The sequence below is a fragment of the Thunnus thynnus genome, chromosome 5 (genome assembly GCF_963924715.1).
Source record: "Thunnus thynnus chromosome 5, fThuThy2.1, whole genome shotgun sequence".
Classification (NCBI taxonomy): Eukaryota; Metazoa; Chordata; class Actinopteri; order Scombriformes; family Scombridae; genus Thunnus; species Thunnus thynnus.
Window position 1 is genome coordinate 15,861,071 of NC_089521.1, and position 23,844 is coordinate 15,884,914.

The following is a 23,844-nucleotide window of genomic DNA, read 5'->3' on the forward strand; positions in this document are numbered from 1 at the left end:
AATATCAGGATTGACTCTGATACATGTTACTCTTTTAAAATGGTCCCCAAATACATAAATGCAATTCACATGGTGGCCATTTTCCTCTGATGTCACGCTCAGAGTGGGAAGCTGTAAAGTAACAGTTGTGCAAGAATGGTGAAATGGTCGCTTGAAACTCATGTTTTATATGTAAAATTTAACTGGCAGCCTAAGTGTTACATGGACCCACAGTTGTAGTTTTACTTCTTTTTGGGACCACAGTTGTAGTTTTTTCAGGCTGGTCAGCAGCCTGAAAGGTTCTGCACGCAACTAGCTGCTCTGCTGTCATATTACTGTATCACTGATGCAGATTGATCATGAAACCATGTAATATTAGTTACTTTTTAACATTTGCACAAGCCAATGGATCAGATTGTCATCTGACACTAACATTGACATTGTAAATTGCAAACTTCACGTTTGCTATCCTAACAGGATTTTAAAAAAAGGATACAGCAACTGGATTGAAGCTTACATCTACAATGTTGAAGGTGAGCCCCAGCCAGTACCTGCCCGGCCCGCACTGGAAATACTGTTATGTCATTATAGCAAACGTGACAGCAGAGCAGCTTGTTTTGTGCAGAACTCCATTCAGATATGTTGAGATTTAATATTGCTGTCCTTTTATGAAAGCAGACTGTTCACATAAAACATACCTGACAGTTTGACTGATAGATAGGGTGAATGTGACAGTTTAACAACCAAAGCAGCAGGATTTCAATCAGATTTTTTATGAAGTTTTTAATACTGTTGAGTATGGAGTGAATCAGGCTAGCTAACATTAGCAGTTTTATTTCCAGCCTGTCTGTGATGATGCATCAGCTGATTTTGTTCCATTTCTTAGAAAGGATGCCAGATTAGTCTTTTTTCTATCTTTCTCTATCCTTTTCCCGGTAACATTTCTCCTATTACTCATCTACATTGTTCACACTTCTCTACAACCTTGATGTATTTTCCATTGTTTGAATCTACCTCACTCATCAGATATCTGTTTGGTAAATAAACCTGTTTTATCATCAAGGCGAAGAAGTACAGCTACACTTACTGTTGCACATGTACTCACAGTTCTGTCAGAATAAAACACAAGGTCATGCACAAGCTTCTTACAATTATAAAATACTTAAAGAAAATGTTGACCATTGTGACTATTTACTTAATTTAGAAGTTTGTGTGTTTGTGCATGTTTCTGTATCTTGCTTGGCAAGTTTGTGTCTGTGTGTTTCTGTGTGTCTGTGTGCATGTCTTGGGGTATGCACATGCCTGGGCATGCAACTGCATAATGTATGGGTGATTAGCACTTAGCTAAGTTAACTGCTGGAGGCGTTTATCTATATAGGTTTTAAGCTGGTTTAGACCAATAGTGGTTGTATATGCTGCTAGCAGCACAAGTTATCATGCATTATTCATATCACAAACTCCAATTACAATACACCCTCATGCCTACACCATTTATGTTTACATGGACCTGCAGATTTAGAGGTAGGTTTTCCGTGTGCCTTTTGACACCATGGTCCTTACACAACAATGTGCTTATACATCTGTGTGCTTTACCAGAAGAGGGTGCTCCTGTGCATCAGTGTTCGACTCGGTCTGGTATAGTACAAACATAAAAACACATCCACGTTATTAACTGAATCACATGTTCAATTAATCAGCGTGTCCCTGAATGTGTGACTCAATGACGACTGGAGTCCCCAGTGTCATTGTGCTGATTGTGGAGGAAGGCTAGTTCTGTTAATTCTGCTCTCAGTGTTAAATTACATATCGACCCTCAGCCAGCCAGCATATGGACCCATTGCCCTGTCTATCAATCTACAGTTGGGCTTTTTTTTTTTTTTGCCAGAGGGGGCCTGTGCACATTTACACAGTAACAAATATATGGCAGTAGTTTGATGCATAAAAGAGAGAGCTGTGTGATTATAATAACTAATAAGGATATCTCTTTTGTGTGTGTTGGAATGTTTTTCATTGTATTGAACTGATGATATTTTAGCCTATGATGTTTTACTTTTAATTGTAGTTTAGCTATTGTGAGAACAGGCTTTAACTGTGTCTATGAGCAGAACTGCAAAACTAAAAACACTGCAGGCACAAAATCAGGAGATTTCCAACCTGATGCTAAATCCTCTTTATAATAACTGTTACACTTGTGCACTTACATGTACTGAGTCTGATTTAAAGATATTCTTACAATTTCAATTTAGTGTTACTTGAATGTAGTACAAGACTCTAGCATCATAACCTTATTGTGTCACGTTAAAGTTATAAATCTGTTAACAATCTATATATCTTACAGTGGTTTTGGGTCCAGAGTTTCATACATGTTGTAAGCTAAAAGTCTCTTGCCACAGGACTGATGCTGTGTGTATATATCTCTGTATGTGTGTGCATGTTCTGTTCTCTCTTTTTCACAGGGCTGTACAACAGCTGCTATACAACCTCAGGGTTGCTGAGCTTTGGGCGAAATGTTTGCACATTGGTATTACATACTGCTTTCACCATACTGCCTTGAAGCCTTCAACAGTTTGCATAGAACCATGTCTGTATACAGATACACAGTTGTAGCAGCTGTAAAGTCCTTCCACCGCTGCCATCTCTTATTTGAAGGACAGCAACTAATCAGTGACTCAAGCAAAAACGTTTGCATTGGGATTTTCAGGAGCAACTCATAGAACTGGTTTCTAACTTATTAACATTTAGCCAGCTGCTGATTTTCCTGGTGATTTTCTAGAAGAGGGAGATGTCAGGCTGTCAAGTAGCTTTTTTGTATTCATCATTAGCGAGGACATTGGTTTGAACCAATACCAAAAATTTATGGATGCTTGCTCTTGCCTGTTTGTGTATCATTATACAAAAAAAAGTGTTTTGCAGCGATGATTGAAAAATAATTGTTTGTAGACAAGGTAGCAGCTTCCCACTACCTTAATACAAAAGTGGACTGGGTAACTTTTACATAAACATCACTTGGTGTTAAAATCATCTGAGAGTTCTACCTATCATGGCTTGAAATGGTTAGATTTGGGGCTTAATTTTCCACTGTAACATTCCAGTTTCCTTAGGTACTTATATGTATATGTTTGAATTACTCTGTACATCGGTACATTATTCTGTACATCTCACAATAATAGTCTGATATAATCTATCCAAAGGATCACTTGACTGTACTTGCGCATGTGCATGCAGAGGGAGAAAGAGAGAAAGCAGTGTTGGCACTTGCTTTCATAGTATCACAGGTTGAAGAAAGGGAGTTATGTAAACAGAAATATTTAACTAATTTCCTCGCTCTAATTATAGCTGTGCAAACATAGCAATCACTTCAAGTACAACACTGCTGTTAAAAACAGAAAAGTGTCTTTCATCCCTCATGAGTAAATATACATTTAATTACTCCTATATTGCACCCAAACCTACATAATCTTGGAAATAACCACATGTAGGCTACAGCTTGCAAGGGGTTCTCAAGGAGCATCCTTGTTCTTTTTACACTGCCACTCGAGCTACCTTTGTCTGAGTCATTCTCAAACATTTCTCATCCTTGCAGACATGTTTTTTTTTTTCTTTTAGGTGATCAAAGAGGTTGCTTGTAATGCTGCCTCTGGCAACAAATGTCGCACTACACAGCCCACAGATAATTGTATTCTGCACGACATTTGACTTTTTAAAACCAAACCATGCCCAACTCTATGAAATTTTGTTTTTCAAACAATTTTGTAATCATTTATCCCTGCCTCTGTAACAATGTGTGGTGTTAGTTTCATCACCTTCCTTTTTTTGCATTCAAACATGTATTTATTTTGAAGCAAAACAAATACATATTTTTATTGGCTAGTCAGTAGGTACGTAGGTAGGTAACATAACAAACAACCGCAATAACATAACATAATGAGAGCGAAAGAAAATAATATAAGAGACTTCCATACATGTCAATCAATGTCAAACCAAATGTGAACACAATTCTGCTCCTTAGACATTACGGCCATAAAATATAACCTAGGCATATCTAAGGCACAGACTGTGCTTTTAATATAAATAAATATGAAATATATAAATATGAAATGCCCTTGTATGCTTTTGGTAAGGATTTAACACAAATTGAGCTTTCTATTCTCCTCTGGAATTGAATGGAGCCGTCTGGTTTCTACTGCCAGAGGCAAGATACCACATCTCAGTAATATTGCCATCGTCACTTCAGTTAACCAACTCACATGGAGTAGATTATTATTTAAATGTAGAATATGTACAGCATTATTGTTCGGCATCTAGGCCCTGACCTTGTCACTCCCCAATAGAAACACTGATCTCACACTGCAGGGAGTTGGACGTGACGATACTAACTTCCTCCTTAAGAGAAGATAGACTCAAAACCTACAGGTGGATGCTGGGGTTGAGGTGGAGCTTTTGAAATGCTATATGAACGGCAGCAGCAGAAAATGGCAGGAAGCCATTTTCTTCTGCTGCAGTAGGTATGCAGCAAAGTGTGAGCAGAGCACTCATGGCTTGAATATGCCGCCATGATTCTAAGGGTGCGTTAGATATATGTTGCAGTGAGGGGAGTATGGCATGTGAGTGGAGCGGCAGCTCAAGTTGGGTTGCCTGAAGTAGCTCACAGGCGTCACTTTGTTAGTGGCTGTACTCATTAACACATTGGAAATTCATCTTAATCCTTTTGGTGCACTTTTTGTGATGTGACATTTAAAATCATGTCTATGCCAATACAAACAGTATAGCCAAAATCCATTCCATGGCACATGACATACTTTTTGTACCACCTAACTCTAATAGAGAGACCAATTAGAAGCTTGGAAATGGCACCCACAGGAGCTCAATACATCATTGTGTGTGACTGTGTGTGTGACTGTGTGTGTGTGTACGCATTTGAATATGGTAAAATCAAATACAATGACATTTAAAAGTCTTACCCAAACAAATAAATCTCTCTGTTGTCATTCAGGATAGCTGTGCTAGAGTTCTCCTGTTCCGGGGGGCCAATAAAGAGATAAAGAACTACAACAGCCAGACCGCCTTTCAGGTACGTGTGGTATCCAAGAGCCACTGGCTGTTATTATGTGTATTATCATTATGTGTATTACATGTCTGACATGTCAGAGCTGAATGGTTTGAATGACTTGGCCTTGAATAGCCTAATATTGCTACATTGAATATGTTGATTGCTATTAAAAACTTAAGCAGCATAACGGCTCCCATTTACTTTATATATTTTATTAATTTTCGAAACACACACATATATATTAAAAAAAAACACATCAAAAAACAACAAAAAACCCAAACAAAAACAAACAAAAAAATCATAGCCCCAGTGTTTGAATTCTAGCTTTGCTCGTCGATGAAGTCGGTGTGAAATTGACACTGACAGATTTCCTGTGGAGATCAAAGTTAATTTGTTTGTACACAATGCAGGCTAGTCCGCACATAGCCCAGAACATTACCACACATACAGATTTTACACATCTGCTACCATAAAGAATTAAATCTGTAAATTGAGTGAGACAGAGAGAGAAGTGGTAAACTGGGATGTATTTATAGTTATTTATTTTCTGATTTTTTTTTCTCTTTTTCAATAAAATTTTGCTCGTATCCACTTTCCATCACTCATGTGTTTGCCTCTTTTCCCTTCCCCATGCCTCTCTCTATTCCCCTTATTCCAGGTGGCTATTATAGCAGGAAACTTTGATCTGGCTGAAATCATAAAGGTCCACAAAGCATCAGATGTTGGTAAGTTGACAGCAATGGTAGTATATCACCAGGCCCCGTCAGCATTTTATATGTTTAAATGTGAATGTTTTGTCAGGGAGACATCAGATTGAGGGATGGTTGGGCCCTGGATAGTGGAGATGTTCAAGGAAATGATAACAGATTGAATACAAGGGTAGGGGAAATGAAGGAAAGGAGATGGAAATGTTTCAGGGGCTTATTGTATCCCAGCTGAGTTGAGCAGTTTCTCTGTGATATGAACATACAGGAAAACTCTGCCATCTAGTGTGGACAGGATGCAGTAACCTGTTCTTCACATTGTTGAAAACTGTTACTCAAAAACTTTATATATTTTAACAATAATCAGACTAAAATCTGGTGGTTCATTCTTTCTAAATTATCATTTTTACCTCTGTCTCATTATGCTATAAGTTTTACCCAGTAAATGTTCTGGTAATGTACAGTATGTGTGAACAGACACATATTTTTTATCAAGTATGATGAAAATACAATAAAAATCTAGTAATACCACCAAAAAAGATTCTCAACAGCTTTTGCTATACTGTCATTGGTTCCTTAGTGATGTATCATGGCAATATTAAATTATGATCACTGATCCATTGCTGCAGTTCCAGATCCACTGTATCATTTATTCCTTGTTTAATAGTTTGCTTATAGTTTTATAGTTTATGTGTTGGGTGTTATGCAAATACATTGTAAATTAAACTGAATCACACCTTATTGTCAAATTAGCAAACTTGTAACAGTTAAGCTTTAAACAAATTTGAATGACCTTGAGATGTGTAGAGTTTCAGTTATTTCCCCATTTCAACATTCAGTTCATTGTTCTTGCTTCAGCAACTTCATATCATATGGTGACTGTGTAAAGAAGTGCTCTGAGCCTACATGTGTCTCTTTCTCCCATCAGTGCCTTTCAGGGAGACCCCCTCCTACACCAACCGTCGACGTATGATCCCTGGCCCTCATCCCTCGCCACGTTCCTTGCTCCGCTCTGCGAGTGACAACAACCTGAACGGGGACCATGATCACATCCACAGTCCGAGCCCCCGAGAAATGCGCGGCCGTCAGGGTCACTCCCCTGTCCCCTCACTGCGCAGTCTGCCAGCTCTTGGGCAGCAGCACAGCAGCTTTGGAGAGGTAAGATGGAGCTACTGAGGCTGGAGACATGTAAGTGTGTTTGACAAAGAAACAAAGAGATGAAATCACCTGTGTGCACATTTTTAGCATAAAATTGAAAATTGAGAAGACCAGATAAGGAATAAATGAGAATGACATCATTTTATTGCCATAATCTCTTTGTGACTTACATGTCACACAAGACAATTGTAATGTTTTACAAATGCATATGATACACATCTCTTCTCCCAGAGCCGTCATGGAGAGATCCCTGACAGCAGTCTCCAGAGTACCGGCAGCTCCAGATCCTCTCATTCCCGCTCACCTTCACTACATCACATGCATGAAGAGGACAAGCCGGTCCCCAGAAGGTCCCACAGCCATGGCTACCCTCACGGATACGGCCCTCGTGGAAGACTCAGGTCTGTTACGTTTGCTTTCACTCTAACTGAATTTTATATGTTATTTTAGTGTCCTAGCAATGACTCAACTGAAACACTGGGTATGAAACAAGCAAACCTCTTTCTTCCGGCTCCTAATAAACTACATTCATGTCTCACACTTTCAAAAAGCAAAAAGCCCCATGTGATGTGTTTGAATCACTTGTTAGTCACCAGGCAGCATTTGCATCTTATTCTCTCTGCAACCGTCTGCTGCTGGTGATAAAGATGACATAACATCAATCAGTGGAGAATCTTTATTCATTCATACATCAATCCCAGGCACATATGAAAGTTGTTTTCCTGTCCAAGCTATACGTGTAACCTGCCCAGAAAAGCCATATATGTAAAGCATGAACTAGGAAATGAATCTGAAAATGTATGTTAAAAATTGGTATCAGATTTATAGTGGCAGAATAAAACATTGCTCAGTGTGAGGTCTGTTATAGTTGCATCTGGTGTAGCTGTTGTGTGGCCTGTGCTCCTATCAGAGGCAATGATGAGTGGCATTTTGGTGTATGATCCATGTACAGTCTGTAACAAGGTGGGCTAAATGCATCACTTGTCCTGCTGGGAGGACAGAGGGCTTATAACATACAAATATGTGGAGGTGTGTGTGTGTGTGTTTCTGTCTCTGTGTTCATATGTGTGAATGTGCATGTATAGCCACGTGCACACGACTATATGCATGGGTGCTTGCACAGTTCAGCGATAGACAGATGGAAAGGGGCTAATAATGATCACCATGGGGACCAATTGAAGACTGCCAAGCTGTGAGGGTGTGTGTATGTCGGTTTGTGTGTGAGAGAGATTGATAGACAGAGGACACAATCTGAAATTAGAGCTTTGAGTAATGTCATTGGACGGGACTCAGTTCAAAACATCTTGTCACTCGATTGATACATAAATCGACAGATGTAGTTGTGCTGCTGGGTGCTGGAACAAATCTCCTCCCTTGTACACTGAACCATTAGACAAACTGCACAGTAAACTAGGGCACTGATCGCATCTTGAAGCGATAGGCTGAAGTGGTTTACTGACACTTGGTTTGTTAAGCTTTTTATTATGATCGTATGTCAGAGCCAGATTGCTTACATACAGTACTGCTCACACCTAATGTGATTCCTGGATGCCACACACTGTGTGTATGTGTATGTGTGTGTTTGTGTGTGAAACAGTCTGATGTCTGACAGGGGAATTGCATTACAGACACAGCTCCAGCCGTACTCCCCTCTCCCTCTAATACTCTCCTGTCACTTTACTCCATCCATCAAAGACTCACTCTCTCTCTCTCTCTCTCTCTCTCTCTCTCTCTCTCCTTTTACCTCTCATTCTGTCATTCATGCACATACACATAAACACGTATACACGGTGCGGTTAATCTATGGTTTGCAGCCTGAGAGCAGTCGACATCCTTTATTAAATCACCTAGTATGCGCACATCACACAGCATATAAAGTAAAGCACTGGAGTGTATGGGCATTAAAGTGTTTCTCAATCTTAAATTGAATTATACAAAGTGAATTTTGTTCATTAATAAATCCTCACTGCGGTGTGTTTTACCACCTCCCTCTTTTTCACATTATGCCCCATAATGCTAACAAATTAACTGCATCTGCCTCTGCTACATCTGGCATTATGTTGGCATTAAGGTTCACTGACGATACACGTCTTTTGCTCTGTCACTGTGCTCATTTTGTACAAGGTCGATTAGACAGAGCACAAAGGAAGGAAGAAAGATAGAAGTGAAAAAGAAAAAGAAGAATAGCAGGTTTAGTATGTCCGCTGTGTCCTGGCCTATATGGCCTTCTGTACACAGGGAGTTGAGACCTTGTTCTTCAGTGTGCATTACCCTTACACCAAGTATTAAAGTGAAGGGAATGTATAAAAAGCCCAAAACGAGCAGCTGGTCTCCATGGCCAGAACTCGCACCCAAGTGAGACTGATGCTGTCCTTGAATATTTTCTCTCTAATATTTCTCCCTCCCTCTCTCTGTTCCTCTCTCTGACCTTCTGTTTATGCCCAGGGTAACTCTCAAGGCATTATGGGTACCAGGGGAGTGTGAAATTAGCTTGGCTGGTCAACAGCCCGCCCAACGGCAGACTCCAGCAAGTTCCTGTGGAACTCACTATCACTTCCTCCTTGGACGTGTGCAGTGCTGCCAGGGTTCAATAGCTTGGCCAGGCTTCAGCAGAAAGTTTGGATGTGACACTAGAGAAGGTACAGATAGGTCAGATATTAAGACTAGTTCAAGAAAGACTAACAAACATCCACACGAAGGCAGACTGAAGCATAGAAGGGTGAGTATAATATTCACCTCAGCTGACGCAGTTGGCAGTAAAATAAAATGATAATGAGATAATTTGGCAGCATTTTATTTAGAACTAAGCAAATGTACCTGTGTCATAAGACGTTAAATGTGCTGTTAATATAAAGAGATAATTTGTCATCAAGTGATATTAAGCTGTACAACTTATGACCTAGTTATCAGTCTTGCTTTGGGAGAAAAGCTCTCAAGCTGCCAGATACAGTTCGTAGAAGCTCTGTGACTGAGCCGAAGATGCCAGCTTCTATCTTTTCCATTTCTAGTGTGTGTCACTCTTTCAGTTTTCCTACAACAGCAGAGAAAGAAGCACAGAGTTGACATTTTCAACTTTAATTGCAATTTTCACGGTGCACTGTGTTTTTTATGGTATTTATGAGGTATAAACAATTGGGTTTGGGTAAGAGAGGGATCTGTAAGGTCTTTTTGAGAGTTCGTTAAAGCATCGCCAGCACAGGTTCTGTTAAATCCCCACCCAGGCTATTGGTTGAACAAAGTGTTGGATGTCAGGATAAGCTTTTACTACACTTTATCTGAATTACGTGGGAGTTTTGGACACATTGGATACATTTCAGATGTAGATTCAGTCACACACCATTACCTGAAGAGCAGATTGTTGTGGTGACTAGAGGGAATGTCCCTCAGCTGAAAAGCCTTAAAGCCCCTGTGTCACATTGGCTTTACTAAAGTGTCATTGAGCAAGATACCGTGTCACTGTCTGCTGCTGTGCTGAATGTGATCCTGACCTCTCATGTGATTTATAATAGCAACAAGCCCAGCAGATGGTTGTCCTGCTCCCCTCACCTTTCATTTCTTTGTTCACTTATTGATGTTCTCCTCACCTCTTTTTTACCTCTCTCTTTCTCTGCATTAGTCATACCAGTAGCTGTTGGTGTGTAGATTATCCATGGCGTCTTAACACAGCCAAAGGGCTGAGGTACACAGGGAAGAAAGGAGGACAGGAATAGGGAGGAAGAGGAGGAGGAGACAGAGGGTTGAGTTTATTCTGTTTCACCTGTGGAGATTTTACATCAAAGCAGTATACAAGGGAATAAGTATTGATCTGTGTGCATCATAATTCGTATCAGAGGGCAAATCTCGTAAGCTAACAGTAATCTGTTGGGCTTTTTATCCTCGGTCTTTGTTTGAAACACTGCTGCTGCTGTCTACACTAGCCCGGCCACACACAATAAATCAAGAATATGGTCATGTTGTGCACTATAAAGCCTCTCAAAAGCCATATGTGCCTCTGATTTTTGTGTTAGTGAGAGTCGGAGTGCATCAGATATTGTGGATGTGATTTACAAATAGCAGTCCAAATGTGGTGACCAGTAATTGCAGGCATAGAAACTTAACATGCCATTACCTCAGGTACCTTAAAGGAACCCTGTGGAGTTTCTGACCTTTAGTAGCGCTACAGAGCAGTTTGTTTATGAGTGGGTCACAGTTTTGTTTGTCTTGTGGGCTTAAGGCCATGCACGAATGTGCTTGCTGGGGAGATGATACACAGGTGGCTATAATGCACCACGAAACACAGCAATGTGCCAGCAAAAGACAGCGAAAACAAAGACTGCAAGCTAGTAAACATGGATGTAAAAAATGCAGGATTTAAAATACTATGAAGGAAATGCATTCAACATGTTTATTAGACCTTATTGATGCACACAATGCATTTTGGTGAGTAACACTCAGTGTAAACATAACTTTTAATTGTTTACAACAAAACTTCTTAGTGCACCTTTAACTACTCTTTAGCATCTTCTGCCACTCATTCCAGTCTGGGTTGTGGTAGCAGTAGGATAAGCAAAATAACCTTGATGTTGTTCTGGCCAGCTACATCCTCCAGCTCTTCCTGGGGGATCCCGCGGCGTTCCCAGGCCAGATTGGATATGTAATCCCTGCAGTGCGTTCTGGCTCTACCCTGGGGTCTCCTCCAGTTGTATGTGCCCCGGAGTACCTCCACAGGGAGGTATTCCACCAGGTTTTCCTCCAAGCTCCATCTGCATATCTAAGCCTCTCACCCTGTCCCTGAGGGTGAGCCTAAATACCCTTCCAGCTTCATGTATTCATGATCTCATTCCTGAGTTACCAGAGTTCCTGACCATAAGTAAGACTTTGAACCATAGATCAACTGAGAGCCTCACCTTAAGGCTCAGCTTCCTCTTCACTATGAAAGTCCAGTCCATCACCTACATCACTGCAGGCTTCACATCGATACACATGTCAATCTTACACTATATCTTTCCTTCACTCATGAGCAAGACCGTAATATACTTATACTCCTTTATTTGAGGTTGAGAGTGGATTGCTTATTGCTCGCTTATAGCTGTATGCAAAGACCAGATGGCTCAGAGCAAGGCCCTGGCTCCCCATATTCCCACCACACACCCTAAAATACACCCTGAGGGACATTGATATAAGCCTTTATAAGTGCTTAGAGCCTTTTGGAACCAGACCCTCTCCAGACGCCTTTTCAACAATCTATAGACATTGTCCCTGCTACCATAAACACAAGCAGTTCATATGCTATCTAAGACATGAGACTTCAGTTCAGTCATGAAGAAGCTTAGCAGAGAACCCTTCCTTTACACCATATGATGAAATACACTTCACCTCCAAAACAGCCCAAGAGCTTGCATTTTCTAAGCTATGTGGATAAAACCTTGAACTCCTTCAAATCTGGAAGGTTGGACTGCTGTAAACAGACATAAGCCATCAGCAACCTGTTGTTTTGATAGTAAATCAGGAACATGTTACACTATATTAGTGTAGAGGTAATGTATAGGTGAATAGCATTTTGAGGAGGATGGCAAAGCATTTAAATGTTGCTAGTATGGGTTAAGTGGTTTGTTTATCCTCCTTCTCTTTCTCTGTTGAGGTGGAGTTTAGAGTTGTGTGTTGATCACACCAATTGACCTTTTCTACTAATTTCCTTTAATGATACATTTCTGCAAAGCATACAGTATGTTGTCTATGTACAAACAGATTTGCTGTTCACAAGCTTAATATGTTCTGTTCAATGAGCAGAGTCCACATTCCTCCTTCCTCCTTGATTGCCACATACACTCCCACGTTGGGCAAGAAAAAATGAGAGAGCACATATTCATTCAAGTGTAACAAAGCAAGGGCAGACTGGTGATCATTAGGATGCAAAGCGTGATGCTGATTATGACTATGTTTATAATGGGCTCATCTCACCTTAGAGAACTGGGCTATTTGAGGAGCCATTTACCTGAGAAGGCAAGTCAGTCATGTGAGAAAATGCTACTCTGAATCTGCTTAGTTTGATAGCATCTCTGTGAATGCCATTTAATGGCATTTGCAGTTGCAACTTCAGAGTTATGCAGGCAGGTCATAGATTTTGACATCCAAACTGAGGCAGCTAGACTCATTATTGAGCTGTTCAAATGTTAACTTGTCTTTAGTGGGTTCATTGATCCTAATCAAGCATCTGATAGATTCTGATAAGACCCACTTATCTGGAATAATCTCAAATCTGGTCAAATCTTGAAAACACAGATAGAGAGGTAAATGGCAAATAATAGAAATAATAGAAAATATTTGTTCTTGAATCTGAACAAAATGCTTACGAAGTTTATCTCTGTATACATATATATATATGAACAAAAACATTTGTAGAACTAAGAACTAAGACACCATTTATAGGCACTTTACCAATTCTTCACACAAGTTGGAATTTTCACAAATACTGATTAGAATCAATTTTAAATTTGGTTTATATTTTCTTTGATATCCCTTTATTTGTATGAAGAATAAAACAATACTGGCAGTCAAGGTCATTTTGATTGGTGTAAGCTGAATTACTACTACCACATTCAATGACTGCAGTGCACTGTTTTTTTGAGGTTACTTGTGTATGATTAGAATAGAGATAGAAAATTGTCAATCGAAACAATCTATGTATTTTAAGTCAAATGATGTTTTACAAATTGAGTGTTATAGAGATTCAAGTTCATATTATTGACTTATCAGTGCATTTGTTGGCTATATTTTCTTTCTCCTTATTGACAGTTGCCATCGTTACACAGGCAGGGCTGGTGTCCTAGGAAACGATGGAGCTTTTGTAATAGACTGCATTAGAACTTTGTGTATATGTGTGTGTATGTGTGTACTCGTGTGTGTGCGTGTAATGGATCCTACATCTGTATCTTGTAGAAGCTACTCTTAATGAGGTACAGTGAAAGAGAGGGATAGAGAAAAAGATACAACGAAACAAAAAGCTGTTGTGTTGAATGGAGCACAATTTTGCATATGAATACAGTGAATTACGTCATCGTACTAGATTCCTGGAGCAAATAACATGTTTAAAACACCAAGTATCAGATGTCTACATCATTTGGTACTGACGAAAACAATCATACAATTGTTATATAGATCTAGATAGAATACTATTTTACATCAGTTGTACACGAACAGACGTGAAGTTGCATCATAAATATTAAGACATAGAACTCAAGTTCCTCTTGAATGCAGATGGGAAATAAATTAGAAATCCTTGAACAGTTTTTTTTAAAAGCTTCCAGATCACTATAACAACAAAAAAAAGTCTTCTTTTTGCTCTCACTTGGTCAAATTTCAAAGTGACTGTACAAATCCTTCTGATGCTGTTAGACTGTATTACAGCCAGAGAGGATATGACATAATATAGCAGTTAAATCTCAAGGCTCATCCTGTGAAACACAAACAGGCCATTAAAGAGAAGAAGAGAGCAGAAACCAGTTCCACCCCCTCCTCTCTGTCTGACACATACTGTGGATAACATGTGTCAACCTGACCGTCATTAGCTCAACTGCAGGAAGCTGCTGGGGTCAGGCAGTGTACATAACCTCACAGTAAGTGTATGATGTGGTGGAGGTGTATGAGTGGAGGGGGCAGATTTGAGTCAATGTAATAGATATCTTTTAAGGGATCTAATTTTTTGGTTATCTGTGTCACTTTGACATTGCTTCATCTTCCTGCTTCTCCATCCCTCCCCTCCCTTCTGCTCTGTGTGCTGCTGATGTTCAGTGCCGGGGCTCAGACATTAACATGCGGCAGCCATCCCAGCCCCTCAGTCCCTGCGGTAATTGGAAAGCCGTCAGCAAGCCGTTGTTTCGATGGAGAGGGGGACAGAGAAAGAGAGGCCGGGTGAGATGGGGAAAGCAAGAAAAGCAATAAAGATTTGGGGGGAGAAAGAGACAAACAAGGCTTGAAATGAGGGAAGGGGTAGACAGAAGGATGGAGAAAGAAGGGGAAAAGGCACATGAGGCTGGAATTAGGTGAATGAAAGAATGAAAGCTATAAAGTGACACAACGTGCAAGAAGAGGGATGGCAAGAGACTAAGAGGTTGAAAGGTAGATAGACAGGGATGAAGGGGTTTAGAGGTTTCTAGTATTTCAAGGAAATGTTGCAGAGAATAGCATCGAAGTTCTCATAATCAAGTCACTTGCTATCATGAAAGAACAGTCAATTTGTCTATATCTGTAACACACACAAACACACAATCAAATCCCCATGAAGGCAAACATTAGATTTTATTAGATATATATATATATGTGATTAAAAAATATGTGTCAGCTGTATGTGAATTTTTAATGTATTTGTGTATCTATGTGGCTATGTCAAAAAGAGCTTGAGAGAAAGGTTTGACAACACATGCGGCAGAATGATGTTGAACTTACACAGTAGTGGCAAAGTAGTGATGAATGAAGACTAGGCGGAGCTCCACTGCTGCTGTATTAGAATTCACCGCCAGGGAGAGAGAGGAGGAGATAGAGAGAGTGAAGATGCAATGCGAAGAAATGTTGAGGAGGAGAGAGATGAGAGGGTGAAATGGAGGCGAGAGAATGAGAGAGAGAGGGAAGGAGGGGATTCAAGGCAAAGGGAAAGAGGGAGGAGCGACAATTAAACCAAATGGGCTGAAGCTTTTTGCCCCCCGCCCCACTGCACACAATCACACACACTCACTGACACACACACGGACACATACACATACTCTCACAGCTTGCCTCAGGGAGCCATGGCGCATGCACGCTTGCAGGCAGACAGGCAGGAGGAGATCAATCGTGCTATGGGACTAGTGTGTGTATGTGTGTGTCAGTAATGTGTTCGCAACATGCTGGTGGTGGCGTATGCCATGCTAGCGGAGGTGCAATGTTAGCAGGAGTGGAGGGGGCTGCCTGTGTATGTGCCTGTGCGCACGGCTAGAATGCACATAGAAGGCTCGTGGAGTGTGAGTGTGAGCGAGCCGTCAAAGGGGAGGGGAGCCACGGAGCGCAGCAGTAGCAGCAGCATTGCCAGAGTGTGTGTGAGTGTGTGTGAGCGAGCATGTGTGTGTGAGGGGTGGAGGGGAGAGGGAAGGCAGACACGGTGGGACTCCCGGGAGAGGGAGCTGGAGTCGGGGAGCAGACCCAGCCTCTCTCCTCCACGGCAGGAGAACCAGGACCCAAGGACGTGGCAGGATCTGTAGCCCAGCCTGGAGCAGCTGGAACTGGGGACACACAGGGGATCTCTCTGCCTCTCTGGAGGGGGCTTCTGCTGGAGCCCCAACTCAGGATGTGTTTGACTAAGGGGGGCTTCCAGACGGATCTGACAGACCCACACAGAGAAGGAAACAGTGCAGTCCCTCTTACGGTTAAACATTTTTGCTTTTACCTTGGTTAGGATGCGGGGGAGAGGGGAAAGATAGAAGGAGAGGGGGAAAGGGAGCCAGAAGGATATCGTCTGTGCTGTTAAGGAAGGAAGAGAGGGAATAAGAAGAGGAGGAGGGGGAGAGAGTGGCTGGGAGGAGTGTACTCTCTCCTCTCATGACTCTCCCATGGAACACTGACTATTGACTGTTGATCGGCAGGCACTGGGACTTGTTTATGAATCTCTCCCTGGCTGCCGTAACAACCAGGGGGTGTCACCAGGTTGCTGTCCCACTGACGACCATGTCGGTAACCACGGGCTTCAGTTACCAGCTCCCTGGAATCACCACAGTAACCTATGTGTTTGTTTACAGCCCCGGCTCAGTGCAGCGAGACCCAAGCCCCCCTCATCACACCCCTCCAGCGCTGACGGGCCCCCGCGGGCCCAAACGTAAACTCTACAGTGCTGTCCCAGGACGTACCTTCATCGTAGTCAAGCCCTACACGCCACAGGGGGAGGGAGAGATCCAACTCAACCGTGGAGAGAGGGTAAAAGGTAGGTTGTCAACTATTATGTGTGTTACCACAGCTTTTATTGCCTCATTTAACCTACTACTTTAACAACTACTACTTGACACTACCTCTTTTAATGTGCTGTATTTCATAGCATGTCAGCAACTCTCTACCATCACCTCTAGTGATGCTTAGGATCTCCATGGAGTGAAGTCCATGGCTACATGTGGCTTGCATGACTGTCAGAGTTGGGTTAGTTGCAGAATAAAAAAGCAGACATTCCTATGCTCTCATAGGTACAAAGCACCCCATTACTTCACTACATTATTGGCTGCAAAGCAGTTATGTAATTTCTAAACCTGAAAGTCATTTCAGCATCATTTTGAGCTTGACATTGTGAATTATCATTTCATTCACTTTGTAAATGTGCTGTTTTCTGCTTTACACAGAGGCTTCGCTTTTATGTGTTTGTGTGTGTGCTTTTGTCTCCATCCATGCTTCACTCCAGACTATGACTGTAATGACATAGAAGGTAAACTCCATAATATTCTTCTCACCCTGTGTCTCTCCCATACACCTCAGTGTGTCAACCTTACACCGACAGTGTAGCAATTAGTTCTTGGCCCTGTTTGAATCCACTCGAGATATGTGTACAATCTCAGTATAAATCTGTGATAACTTCAAGGAGAGGGCATGCAAATTCAAACAGGTCCCGTGTGCTTTTGGTTGTTGGTATGCATACACACACACTGTCCTTCTTCCTCTGTGAAAGTGCTTCCCCCTGAACGTACAACAACTCCTCTTATCACCTGTCCACAGACACCCAGCTCCACATTGACCCCACACCCTACATCCTGCCACTTCACATACATCACCATGGATCAAACCCACATTAGCTTAATGGAAACAGTTCCCTCATGTCCTCAGAAAGGCCAGAGAGAGAGCGGCCACACTCATGCTGAGATCACTCATGTTCCTTTCAGATCTACAGAGGCACAGGAAGTACAGATTAAGGGTCAATTTGGAATTTCAATTTGGATTTTGTGCAAACAGCCACAACACACTCTCACACACGCTCTCTTATCTCCCTCTCTCCTCATTTCTCTGAAACATTCAGTTGCATACAACACATAAACACTAGTCTCAATCCATTGACAAAATCTTTCTCTCTCTGCCTGGGTACATGGGGAAGTATTACCGCCCTTTCCTTGATGTTTTGTGTCCTTTGTCTCCCAGCTTCTCTGACACTTCAAACCTTTACCAATGGACCTCCTCCTGTATGCTCTGGTATCTCTTCTTTATGGTAGTGTGTCTGTTTTATGGCAACTGGTTGCACTGGTATTACTAAAAAAAAGATGATAAACAGTTCCGACTCATGTTTTTTGCTGAACAAAACCCAATGATATGGCATTGTCTGAAACTGTGATACATACTGATGTTGACACAAATGTTACTGGAAATGTGATGACTCAACAGGAGCCAGAATGCCTCCATCTACTGAATGGATCTGCTGTCAGTGGCTTTTCTGTCAGTGCAGCTGAATCCATAAACCTGCCACTAATTTGAACACACGGTGTTTTGCCGTTCTTTCATGTTGGCCATGCAGGAAACAAGCTTACAGTCACATGGCTGCCAGCACCATGGCCCAGCCAAGTAAACCATCTGGCTTTGTTATGCAACACTGACCATCATAACCATTACTGTGTGGCATTCACTATGCTTCTGTGATCTTGGGATATAAACTGAGAAATACATCATTATTGTCAACTGGTTGTTGAAAAGTTTAAAGCCCAAGTAGTTTGGGGTTTATGTGAAAGGTTTGTTTCGGTAACCAAATTCTGTTTAGTGGATTTGATGCAGTCCCAGCAGGGAATGACCAGCCCTCCTAACGCACAGAGTCCAGGCTGAGGAAGCCACTTCCTTTAGGGATGGATGACCCTTGGTTTGATACATAATGCATTCCATCTAATCTGCATTCATAAATGGATGAGTTGCTAATAGTAATAGGGCTCATTTGCAATGGAGGACAAGAGGAGGTAAGGCCAGTAGAAGAGAGGGGAAAAGAGGAGGATTTATTGTTTTATCTTTTCCGGTCTCTTCCTCCTGATTAAGGTGACAAACAAATGAAAACCGTCTACACCCTCAGGGATTCTGATTAGCCTCAAGTCAAGGCTAGTTTGCGTGCATAGCAAGCTAATGCTGATACTAATTTGGATTACAAACATGCTGATGGTTAATTTATAGTTAGATAATTACCCCGCCTAACCCCCCAAACACACATACACACGGTCACTCATGCACTCATCTCTGTCTTCCTGTTAATGTCCTCACACTCTTGTTAATCACCAGACATACCAGAGGAGCATCTTTACGATGAGATCAGACTGGGTAAATCTCACTAATTAATGTGTCTGTGTTTTTGAGTGAGTTTATGTGTGTGATGTATATTAGCATCCATGCTTATATACTGTATGTGAGCATTAGTGTAACTGTCTATTAGCTCTCCTGTTAGAAGGACAGATTGGTGGCCTGTTGAGGCATTGAATATGCACTACAGGGTAAGATATGTCACACTGTGTGATTTAATGAAGGCCATTGATTTTTTTCTAATAGGGGACATACTGTAGTTCTCAGCAGTAGACTGTAGTACGTTCCTGGTCATGTGTTTTTGTAGATAAAGCTTTGTTGAATGTAAGATTTTAGATCACTTTAGAGTTGCACAATATCATGATTTCTTGTTTTTCTACACTAACTAGTGACGGAAGACTATCTGGACTCAGATGGTAAATACAGCAACATTTCCCGTAGCAATTTGTTTTACATTAAACCCACAGCTGAACTAGTTTCTTTTAGACCATAGTATGTCACTTAAGCTTAGCTTGGGCAGTTATCCTGACATGAAAACCTTGATATTGTGATTATTAATTGGTTATTGCCCACTGCAAAATATTCATCACAATTTTAGTGGAGAAAGTTTCAAAAAGTAATGAGGGTAAGCAGTTTAACCAGCTTCATTTTGAAGCTGAGGAGTGCTTTCAAATTCTAAATGTCATTTTAGGTGAACTGAAGGGTCTTCTTGAGTTGCTTATTTTTTTCCCACAGCACGGCAAGTTTCTGGCAGTGTGCAATAACCCAAAAAGAAAAGTCCAAACTCTGTGTTATTTCCTGTAGAGATTCTTCCTAAAAGTTAGCAGAGATATCTGTAATCCATACAGTAACATATGGTAGTATATGATTATTGGGATTGTCTTTGTAATTTTACTGTATATATACATTTAGGTTTGATCATTGAAAAAAATCTACATTTTATTTTATCAGTTATGTATCAATTCATGTGATGCCTTATAGCTGACACCATGTGGAATGAGGATGATGACGATAATTCTAATGACATTGATGATGATGATGATGATGATGATGATGACGGTGATGATGGTGATGAAGAGGAAGAAGGTAAAATAAACGCTTTTTTTATTTTGAGAGAAGGATGACAAAGTGATTAAAAATGTAAATTATTTTAAAAAACAAGATTATTTATTTACAGTTCTGCTATCACAAATAAATCATGTGGATGTCTTGGGCTAGTGTTTCATGTAGCAGCAGTAGATCTTAATACAATATCCAGTGACCTAGATGACTGAAAATCTTCAAGATTATTTTCAAATTCAAAATGTTGATCAGTAGCGTCGATTCAAGAAAAAAAGAATCTCTGAGAATGAGATAACCTGTAAGAATAGATCATTTTTATGGTTGTCAAGAAAGGAACATAATTCCACTTTTTCATCCTTCATATTCACTTAGGCTAGCACTGATAGATGCATATACAGTATAGACCCTATGTACAACAGTAGATTAGCATTAAATGTGTGCTTAGTTACATTGACTGAATCAAATGCTGGAGCCCACAAGCACATGTTTTTCCAACTAGTTTCTCCTCTATTATGAAGACCTGCTTGGAAAAACTCCCCGGCTTCACTCAGTGATTGTCAGTCCATTGGTCCGCTGTCTGAGATCAATGTCTCTAGACACCCTGTTCACCATTTAGCAGGGTCATCCACATCCAGCTCTCCGAGCAGACTGTTAGTCTGAGGTAATGAGATCTGTTTGTCCTTCCTCACTCACTGACTGCCACTGGACCACAAAACTAGCACTTGGTATCATGGGGTGGTTATGTTATGTATTTGATTGTGTATATGTGTGTGTGTGTGTGTGTGTGTGTGTGTATGTGTGTGTGTGTATGTGCTTCTGTCCTTGATGGCAGATCAAAGAAATAGGTGCCTCTAAGATTATCAGATTTTGTGGTTAGTGTGTATGTGTGTGTGTGTGTGTGTGTGTCTGCCTTTGTGTGTTTGTGCGGGCGTGCACGTGTGTTTCTGATAATGCTTCCAGCTGTGTATGTGTGTGTGTGTGTGTGTGTGTGTTTGATGATCCCTCTGGTACACTCCATTAACAGATCCCCCGGGCACATACCCCACCCTCTTGCATCCTCTCTCTATACCCATTCCCCTGCTCACCCCTGTGTTTGTTTCTGCTCTTTCCCTTCATTGATGTAATCTGATCTCATCATCCGGATGGACATCTCTTGAAAGGCCACTTACTGTCACCATGGTAACAAACAGGGACACATGCCACCCTAACCTGGTCAAGCTTTCCGCACAGTTGTCTATGCACACACACCCACTCACTCACACACACACACACACACATAAACACACACACGCACAAACTCAAGAACACAAAAACACATTTAAAGGAACAGATGTGTGTATCAACATGCTGGTCCCCCCCCCCCCCCCCCCCCCCCGGGAGCATTAACTGCACGTTCAAGACATTCTTCTCCTCAACAAGGTGACACATTTAAGAGCATGCTTCCGTAACAGTGTATTACATCTCACACACACACAAACTCATACCCACACATACCACATGCACCGTCTCCAAACGCCATTATAAATCTTGCAGACAGCCATGAAAATGAAAGCAGCGCAAGTAACGTTGAGATTAGACATTCACAAACATGATTAATGGGGTTTGGCCGCATCCAGTGTGTGCAGAATATTAACACTGCTATGGGCAGTGGAGGATACCTGGACCAGCTATAGCGACACAAACACACACATACAGTATGCTAGGTTTTAATGTATTATTGCATGTCTAGCTTCCCACAGGCTCAGAGAGCAGCTATTACTGCTGTTTTGATCTGTGGGAATACACGCAGTAGCTGGTCCACTCATTAATGTTGGAATACTAAACACCTGCCATAGAACTGAAAAAGCTTCCTGTTGACTACAATGTCTGTAGATATGCTTCTCCTCTCGTGTATTCAATTCCCTCTAACGATAGCTACACATATATGTACATTGATGTGCATGTCATGTGTGCTGTGAACAAGGACGAGAGCCAGTAGACTATACACATGATTCAGTGCACAATGCATTATGTTTTTAACCATACAGCTTGCTATTGTTAAGACAAAAATGCATATGCATTCTGTCTGTTACCAAGCAACAGGTGCTAAGTGCATTACAGTTCTGACATATCATTTAAGACAGAAATAAAAATGATCAAATTATGCATTTAGTGAGTTTCCAAAAGACCCATTTGGTTCTGAGAAACAATATTCTTTTACCTTCGTATTTCTTCTCTGATTTTTGGAAATATTCCTCCATTTTCTCTTTTTATCTGCTTCTTGCAAATGAGGTTGGATGAGAGCCTGTGTGTTAAGTGTTGAATTTAGACTAAATATCATTGTTAGCTGCCCACAGTGAGCTTAGGGTGAATTAATTAGACTGCCTTTCTGTCTGGTAGTAGCATGAAGTGTGTGTGTGTGTGTGTGTGTGTGTGTGTGTGCATGTGTGATGTGTGCACGTGTGTCTAAATGTGTACGTGTATGTCTGCTTATGTGCTTCCCTTTGTGTGTGTTTGTCTTTGTGCAGCATAGTGTAAGTAATTGCCTCCCACAAGTTAGATAAACATCATCCTTCAAGTATTCAGCAACCAGCTGTCCTAATATCCGAGGCACATATGGAAGAAATGTCTCTCTCTCTCTCTGTCTCTCTCGCTGCCCTTTCTGTCTATTTCTCCTTGTCGTTCTTTCTCGTATACCTACACACAAATACATGTACATGTGCGACATATGGCGTTTTTCCATTGTTTTGGGGGTAATCGCGCCGAGCCATGCCGGGAGCACTCAAGTCGAGCTGGCATGCTGCCAGTGTTTTTCCATTACATGGAGGTGCACTGAAAATGCAGTAAGCCTGTTGTCTACAGCTTTTCTTCAAACATCTCACTGTGGCTGTTTCTGTTTGTACTTTTCCTTCTAGAATTTATTTCTAACTGAAAATAGCTCCAAATATCTACAGATATTGTTGTGTAGACCTATTTTTTATTGAAGAATAACTAAGAAAGCTCCGCTAATTCGGTCATAAACACATTACATTTCCTATAAATTCTTCACAATCACTCCTGTTATTTTGTCATTTAAAAGCTTTTTATGTGAAGCAGTAAAAGCAAGAAATGTTGGGCTCAGATACAGCCGAGAGCGATCAGGAAATTTATCTGAAAGTATAAACAGAAACAAAGGAGAGAAAATAAAGTTCAAACCACAGAGATTCAGTTAAAAGCTACAGAACTAGACTTTACAGTTAAACAGCTTTCTCTCTGGTCTCCAGCACACACATTGAGTCTGCAACACATGCACGTAGATTTGGGTGTGGACAGCTGGGACATGTCCTTACCAATATCAAGCTGATTGTCCTTACCAATGTTTTTACTGATCTCAAACAATCTAGCTGCTTTAAGTCCACATGATGTTAATGGTAAAATCTCTGCAGAGTTGCCAGGTTTGTGTGTTTTCGGCAAAAAATGTGCTATTATGATAAAGAGTGAAAGAGCAGGATATGGGGGATACTCGACCTGATGATCTGGCAACCCGCAACTTCAAGCTTTATGCATTGTTGACGAGCAGCAGCCTGGCAGCAGCAGCAGTAGTGGAGTCAGTGAGGTGGAGAATCTGAAGTGGTTAGTATTTATAGTTTAAATGTTCCAAACGTCACAGAATTTAAAACA

At 41.1% G+C, this 23,844-nt stretch overlaps 1 protein-coding gene across 4 annotated transcripts in view; it reads left to right on the plus strand.

Annotated features, from left to right (window-relative positions):
* Nucleotides 1–23,844, plus strand: part of shank3a (SH3 and multiple ankyrin repeat domains 3a) — a 174,517-nt gene that overhangs the window by 94,857 nt on the left and 55,816 nt on the right. For all 4 annotated transcript variants that reach the window (XR_010928391.1, XM_067589522.1, XM_067589523.1 and 1 more), the window contains exons 9-13: nt 4,973–5,050; nt 5,688–5,754; nt 6,662–6,891; nt 7,123–7,292; nt 16,638–16,819. Coding sequence is in view for 3 of the 4 variants with exons in the window: in XM_067589522.1 (XP_067445623.1) it covers nt 4,973–5,050; nt 5,688–5,754; nt 6,662–6,891; nt 7,123–7,292; nt 16,638–16,819 (727 nt within the window). In the remaining variant the exon portion in view is untranslated. The remainder of the gene's footprint in view (nt 1–4,972; nt 5,051–5,687; nt 5,755–6,661; nt 6,892–7,122; nt 7,293–16,637; nt 16,820–23,844) is intronic.